This window comes from Osmerus mordax, chromosome 21 (genome assembly GCF_038355195.1).
Source record: "Osmerus mordax isolate fOsmMor3 chromosome 21, fOsmMor3.pri, whole genome shotgun sequence".
In the NCBI taxonomy this organism is placed as follows: domain Eukaryota; kingdom Metazoa; phylum Chordata; class Actinopteri; order Osmeriformes; family Osmeridae; genus Osmerus; species Osmerus mordax.
This window is the reverse complement of record NC_090070.1, coordinates 5918569-5925521: the sequence shown is the minus strand read 5'-3', so window position 1 is coordinate 5925521 and position 6953 is coordinate 5918569. Positions and strand designations below refer to the sequence as shown.

General features: G+C 46.6%; 2 protein-coding genes across 2 annotated transcripts; one reads left to right on the top strand and one right to left on the bottom strand.

The window, feature by feature from the left end:
* Positions 1 to 166: 166 nt before the first annotated feature.
* Positions 167 to 2230, bottom strand: c21h22orf23 (chromosome 21 C22orf23 homolog). Its single transcript, XM_067259715.1, has 6 exons — positions 2137 to 2230; positions 1971 to 2033; positions 1611 to 1790; positions 1067 to 1198; positions 729 to 829; positions 167 to 393 (listed from the first exon to the last, which is right to left on the bottom strand). Exons 1-6 carry the CDS (start codon positions 2228 to 2230, stop codon positions 280 to 282), a joined length of 684 nt encoding a protein of 227 aa, XP_067115816.1. The 3' UTR covers positions 167 to 279.
* A 427-nt stretch (positions 2231 to 2657) lies between these two features.
* taf5l (TAF5-like RNA polymerase II, p300/CBP-associated factor (PCAF)-associated factor) lies at positions 2658 to 6887 on the top strand. The gene is made up of 5 exons (XM_067259403.1): positions 2658 to 2943; positions 3419 to 3560; positions 3772 to 3876; positions 4014 to 4774; positions 4945 to 6887. Exons 2-5 carry the CDS (start codon positions 3422 to 3424, stop codon positions 5743 to 5745), a joined length of 1806 nt encoding a protein of 601 aa, XP_067115504.1. The 5' UTR covers positions 2658 to 2943; positions 3419 to 3421; the 3' UTR covers positions 5746 to 6887.
* Positions 6888 to 6953: the final 66 nt, after the last annotated feature.

Below are 6953 nucleotides of genomic sequence, written 5' to 3'. Positions count from 1 at the left end.
GTGTTTCGGTCATTTATTGTCAGGGATGTTTCACAGTTTTATAACATCTACCTTTCTTCATTGGCAGTGTTTTGGTTCCCACACAATCACATATAGACACAATGTGTCTTCATAGGTAAGACCACATATTCCACTACAATCCAGTTTACACAAAAGTTTTCCCTTTCAGATGCATACAGTATCATAACATTAGGTACATCACAGCATTCGAGAATGCGTTAAACAGAAGGAAAGACTACAATCCAAGGTATTAAGTAGATGGCAGCATCCTCCTGTCTGTCAGACTTGGCTTCCTGGCTCCTCTCCAGTAGACTCCGCCTTCTTTTCTGACATTGTCAGGGTCCTCAGCTCTGTACTGCGCGCCTTGTCAATCATCTCCAGCTCTCTGATTTTCTGTAAGCAAATTGTAGACGCAAAGGACAGTATAGTCAGTGTAAACATGACCAAAGAGTAAATGTTAGTTTACCATTAGACAGTTTATCTAAATATTATGTTTACCCAACAATTCAATTCTGACTTTTCTGACAATTTCTGACAAAATTCTAACAATCAAGGTTCATAATAACAACCATAAAATAAACTCGATAACTATAAGATATTATTATTATTGTAGAATCCTAATAATATAATATGGCCCCATATAATATTATCAATTATGCCTGCATTCAACCCTAACATTGTTGTCAAATATAGACAGTAGCACCACTGTAGAGGTGAATAGAGTGTACCTGGGATATCTCAGTGTTGATAATGTTATAGTAGTTCTTGCCCTTCCCCAGAGTGGTCATCTCCTCCAGAAACTGCTTCCTTTCCTCAATCTCATCCAGAACTTGGACACAAACACATCAAACTTCATTGAATGGACTTTAAACTCAAGTTCAACTAAGTTGAATAGTCTTGAGATTTTGATTGTGTATTCAAGCTGGTGGCAGATTGATGAGCGGATATGTACGAGTACTGGCAGGGTCTAGAAGAACACTTGAGTTTCCTCATGGTCAGAGCAGTAGATCTCTCTGGAGCAGACCATTGGATAATGGGGGGGAAAAGAGTGGAGGGAGGGTCTCACCCTCCTGGAACCGGTCCCGCTCCTCCCCCACCTCCGGGCCCTGGAGCTGTGGTACCTTCCTGGGCCGGCTGGGCTCCTCCTGCCCCGTGGCCAGGATGTTCTGAAGCCTTCGCTTCTCCTTCTCCAGATCCCCTACGAAAGAGAAGGAGGAGAAAGAAAAGGAATAGGAGGTAAAGAAGAAGTAGGAAGAGGAGAAAGAGAAGAGGGAGAGAAGAAGTCTTTCAGTAATTGTTGGAGCATGAACACAGCAGTAACACAAGTACAGGTTGAGTCCAGATCAATCAACAAATTTAATTTGTATAAGCTTTTTAAATCCAATGTCACAGAGGGCTTCACAACCATAGAACTGCACATAAACCAACCTACAACCTTAAAAGACTGAAATAGAGATATCTGAAGATATTCAGAGAAATAGAAAGAAAGAAATATAGATGATACACTTGGTGTCTGACCTGCTAATTGGAAATAGATCAGTTATCAGAAGACAGGCTGTTTCTGTAATGTCCATAATCTCAGATTTAAGGTAGAGGGGTAACATACGTACGTGGGGCACTGGGGCGGAACCTATCTCTGGTGTAGTTGTCCCCTGAACTACACTTATCAGCGCTGCGCCTCTGAGGCTTGGCTGATAGACGTTCTGGCCCAGGTTTGATGATTTTGGGAGGGGGTGGAGGGGGTGGGGCCGAGGACGTGGGGTTACAGGTCAACGGCAATGCTGCTCCCTCTGTCGGAGATGTCACATGAAAAATGTTCATACCAGTAACACACATTATTTTACAATGAACAAACCATTTTAAGGCCATACAGGCTAAGGCCCAACTGCTTGAGCCAATTAACCTGTTTCATTCCATGAGACAGCACATTTGTAGGCCACTCCGAGTGCCAGTGTGAATCAGATACTCACTTTTGAGACGTTCGTTAATCTGTCTCTGCTGGAAGTTAGTGAGCCTTGACTCTTGCATCATCACTGTGTGATCAAAGAAGAAAAGCTCTGCTAAATTAAATCCTTATTTTTTATACTTTCTGGACAAATGAGCTGGTACCATACAATGCATAAATAATAAACCGACATTTGATCATGTCTTGAGTCTCCCTGCTGTATTGTGTCTGTTTAGGACAGTTCCACAGTCCTCCACCGGCTTGCCTCCGGGTAGATGTCTCCATCTACAATGCAAGAGACACACGTTAGGTTATCAATACGGAGACCACACGGAAGAATGATCCTATGTTTGTTTTGTGTTAGAAAATAGGAATATAGAGCTTACTACATTATTACAATAAACAAACACTGCGTATAAGGTACAAACAGGTACAACTACTAATAGAATACTTACTATACCGTGAATTTTACACCATGAAGTCTCTGGGATTGGTCTTCCGGGACGCAGTCACCGGTTGATATAGCAACAGGCACCACACAGGTACACAGCCATGCGACTGCAACATTGTTACCGCTAGGGGGTGAGGCATGCAACTGTGTCTAGCTCTTATAAAAAACACTTCCTAGCAGCACTTCATTTGTCTTGCTTTAGGATCCCCGCAATCGCGTTCTCCGATTATTTGACATTTTACTGCATTTGTATTTAACAGCTTCTGTATCTTGAGCTTGGCATGACATATCAATTGTTTTTTATTAGAGCAATGTAGAGATAGTCCTGAGTGGGGTGTGTTAGGCCTTTGCTTGACAGTCAGACATAACTAGCCGATCGAACGATGAAAACACCAAGCCCCGTTAGCTAGCTAGACAGTGGGTAGCTAATGCACGATGGAGTTACTACGAAAGGCAGCGGTTGTGTTCCATGAAATCAACTGAAACTGGACACAATTATCGTTATACTTATAGTACTTGACGACGAAGGAGATCAGCGCGATATGCAGTGAGTGTTCTCATGTTATTTTAAAATGTGACAGAATGCGTGCGCTAATCCCGCTAAAACTTCCGACAGGGCCCTCCTTAGCTCGATGCTAGCTTCCAGCAAGGTTAACCATTTGCTTCCATGCAACTTGGCGAACGTTAACTTGCAGCTATGAATGGTAGCTAATTGATGTTAAAGAAATACCTTAACTCTATAAGCACTAATGAATGCCATGTGTATAAGTGCTGCTCTTGACTACTGATATTTGACGGTATTGGAGTAGCTCTAGCTAGCTTGCTAGGTTGTTACTGACCCGGCAGCATCAGCATCATCAGTTAAATTGTCACAAATAAGAAAAAACAAGCTAAATTGTAACCATTGGAGGCTTGGAAGATGAACGTTACTGGTAGTGTAATTTTATGTGGACACAAATACCCAAGTTGACTGTAAGGATGACCATTTGTTTAACAAACGTATTGGTTGCGTTTTCATTCAGGCAATGAAGCGGGTTCGAACTGAGCAGATCCAGTACACCGTGGCTCAGTACCTGAAGCGGAGGCAGTATGTGGACACTGAGGGTGCCCTGAAGGGGGCGAAACTGTCCCAATCTGCTGAAGAGATGGCTGCCAACCTGACAGGTGAGGGTCGTTATCACTGGAGGGAGGTTACAGTAAAATCAACAGAGGTTGGGCAGGGCAGATGGGGACGTCTAGGTTAACGAAGCTAGTCCCCAGACTCAATGGAAGGTTTTGAGACTTATTATGAATAAAACAAAAATCAATGTTCTTGAACTGTGAATTTCTACTCCGAGAACTGTAATCTTGACATCGTAACTTTTTCTTTGAGCAGTACAGACAGAGTCAGGATGTGCCAACATTGTGTCTGCCGCCCCTTGTCAGTCGGACCCCCAACAGTACGAGGTTCAGTTCTCTAGACTACGGAACTTTCTCTCAGGTATCAGTAATGACTTACATAAGAATTGGAAATATAATAACATCAATGTATAATTTTTAAAGGCCCGTCGTGAATATAACTGTACATGCTCGTGACATGAACAAGAATATTCACTCTTTGTTCTGTCATTCCTCCAGAAGCAGAGGTATCTTGGGGTAAGGAGGTGAGCTGCGTCCTCTACCCGCTCTTCGTCTACCTCCACCTGGACATGGTGCGCTGCGGCCTGAAGGGGACGGTAGACAGCTTTTACAGCCGCTTCCACGGCATGTTCCTCCAGGACGCCGAGCAGCGCGCCACCGTCGAGCAGCTCCGCCACGTGCTCACCTCGCAGGACGTGTCGGCCAACCCCAAGCTCTGCGCCTTCCTCGACCACAAGTACGTGGTGCACCTGACGGAGCCGGCCTACAGCTACCTGCTGCGCTACCTGCAGAGCGAGGACAACAGCGCCCTCTGCAGGGCCCTGAGCACTCACCTGCAGGTGGAGGTCACTACCTCGCCGCGCACAGACTACCAGCTCTACGGGACGGGCGGCGGGGCAGCCACGGCCCCCAACTCCACCTCGTCCTGGGCGGGCGTGGACGGGGCGGAGGGAGGGGAGGGCGTGGAGGTGCCTGCAGGGATCCCGCAGAGCGAAGCGGCTCTGGAGGCGCTGCAGGACTGCATTAAGAAGGTGCGCGAGGGGCCGCCGTCGCTCACCACTGTGTGCTTCTACGCCTTCCACCACACGGAGCAGCTGCTGAACGCGGCGGAGGTGTCGGCCGACAGCAGGCTGCTTGCCGGCGGCTTCGACACCTCGGCCGTCAAGCTGTGGAGCCTGAGGGCCCGGAAGCTGAAGGCCAAGCCGCACCGGGTCGACGTGTCGCACGTCCGTCTGGCCTGCGACATGCTGGAGGAGGAGGTGAGAGGATTTGAGAGGGTCGAACTTGTTTTTGTTATTTTATGGCTTTCTAAGGCGCAGTTATATTGTTTGAAGTGACCGTATTGTTAGCATTTTTCCGTGGACATTTTGTTGTTTTTCAGACACACAGACTGAAAAGTCGTTTAAATGCAAAACATTTTTCTCAACAGGCGGATGAGGAGGACGGCTCGGGAAGCGAGATCAAGACCCTGCGAGGCCACAGCGGCCCCGTGTTCCGCACAGCCTTCCTCACGGACAGCTCGGGCCTGCTGACCTGCTCCGAGGACACGTCCATCCGCTACTGGGACCTCGGCAGCTTCACCAACACGGTACTCTACCAGGGCCACGCCTACCCCGTGTGGGACCTGGACGTCAGCCCCTGCAGCCTGTACTTTGCCAGCGGCTCCCACGACCGGACTGCGCGCCTCTGGACCTTCTCGCGCACCTACCCCCTGCGGCTGTACGCCGGCCACTTGGCCGACGTGGACTGCGTCAAGTTCCACCCCAACTCCAACTACCTGGCCACAGGCTCCACCGACAAGACCGTCCGCCTGTGGAGCACCCAGCAGGGGGCGTCGGTGCGCCTCTTCACCGGCCACCGCGGCCCGGTGTTGGCACTGGCCTTCTCTCCCAACGGGAAGTACCTGGCGTCGGCCGGCGAGGACCAGAGGGTGAAGCTGTGGGATTTGGCCTCGGGGGCCCTGTACAAGGACCTGCGAGGGCACTCGGACAGCGTGACCAGCCTGTCCTTCAGCCCCGACAGCAGCCTGGTGGCGTCCTCCTCCACGGACAACTCGGTCAGGGTGTGGGACATCCGCAGCTCGCACGGCGGGGGGGCGCCGTCCGACGGCTCGTCCGGCGAGATGGTGGGGCTCTACACGGGCCACACCAGCAACGTGCTCAACGTCCAGTTCATGGCCTGCAATCTCCTCATGGTGACTGGGACCGCGCAGGAGAAACAGGAACCGTAGCGCCGTCTGTGGGGTTTTGTTTTTCTTATGAGTCGTTCTGCTGGGTTTGTTTGATGTTTACGAAGGGGGATTGTTTTGGCTGAGTTTGCTTCACACATGGTCATCATGGAGATGTTGTGTCTAGTGCCACCAAACAATGAGCTATGGCACAGGTGTAACAATGTCATTGAAATAATAAGCTTATTATTTTGTGTAAAACAACAATTACATTTTGTGAAATTCCATTTAAAAAGATAACCATACGTACATCTCCTTTTGTGGTCTTCCCAGAGCCAACCTGATAAGAGATCAGTTCAAGGTTAAAAGGTCTTGCCAAATAATGTGCCGGTCACCAGTCTGTTAGAAATGTATTGTTCTAATGCTTTTGACATGAAATGGCTTTCAGATCATCTTTTTCTTAATGTAGCCTAACGATCATCTTATGTAACTCCAACATTGTTTGTTAGACTTAAGTTCATGCAGTACAAAACAATATGCTATTTCCTCTCATGATCAAAACTATGTTCTGTTCAGTTGTTTTGAAAATTCATAACTTTCTAATTTCCCCAGGTGTTATTTTTCATTTAAGTTTGTCATGGAAGCGTTCATTGTATAATTTGCGACGATCAGAGCAATGAATGATAACTTAATGCATTTAGTGCCTTGATGGTCAACAACAGTTTACACCACAGACACAAGCTTGATTAAAAGAAAATGCTTAGAATGTAAGGGGTTACTAAACCACCCATAATCCTTGGAATTTTCAAAGAGAATTTGTAGTTGTAAATAAACTTCTGTAAGTGAACCGTGGTATGCAAATACTGTCCAATATTAACGTTTGTTCTAACGGTGGGACAAAGTTAGGTGGTTGGCACTAATTTGCATGGCTTGTCAAAGCATACAACATCATTATTTCATACTATTCAACTAGTGGCATTTTTGTATATATTAATTGTAAATATATATTTTGGAATATCGGACTACTTTTGTAATAGCTGATTACTGGTTTTGTTTGTTTTACATCCTGGTGCACAGGATGATGCACGTTTCCTGTTCTCTCGACATTTCCTGATTGATAAAGGTTCGAAAGAAATTCTGATCCCTTTCTTTGCAAAAAACATTTGTCTGTTTATAGATTAGTATTAAAAGTTGTTATTTAAACACTTGTCATCCTTGTTAACATTTTCGATGCCAAAAGAACTTCCTACAAAGAACAATTCATGTTTCTA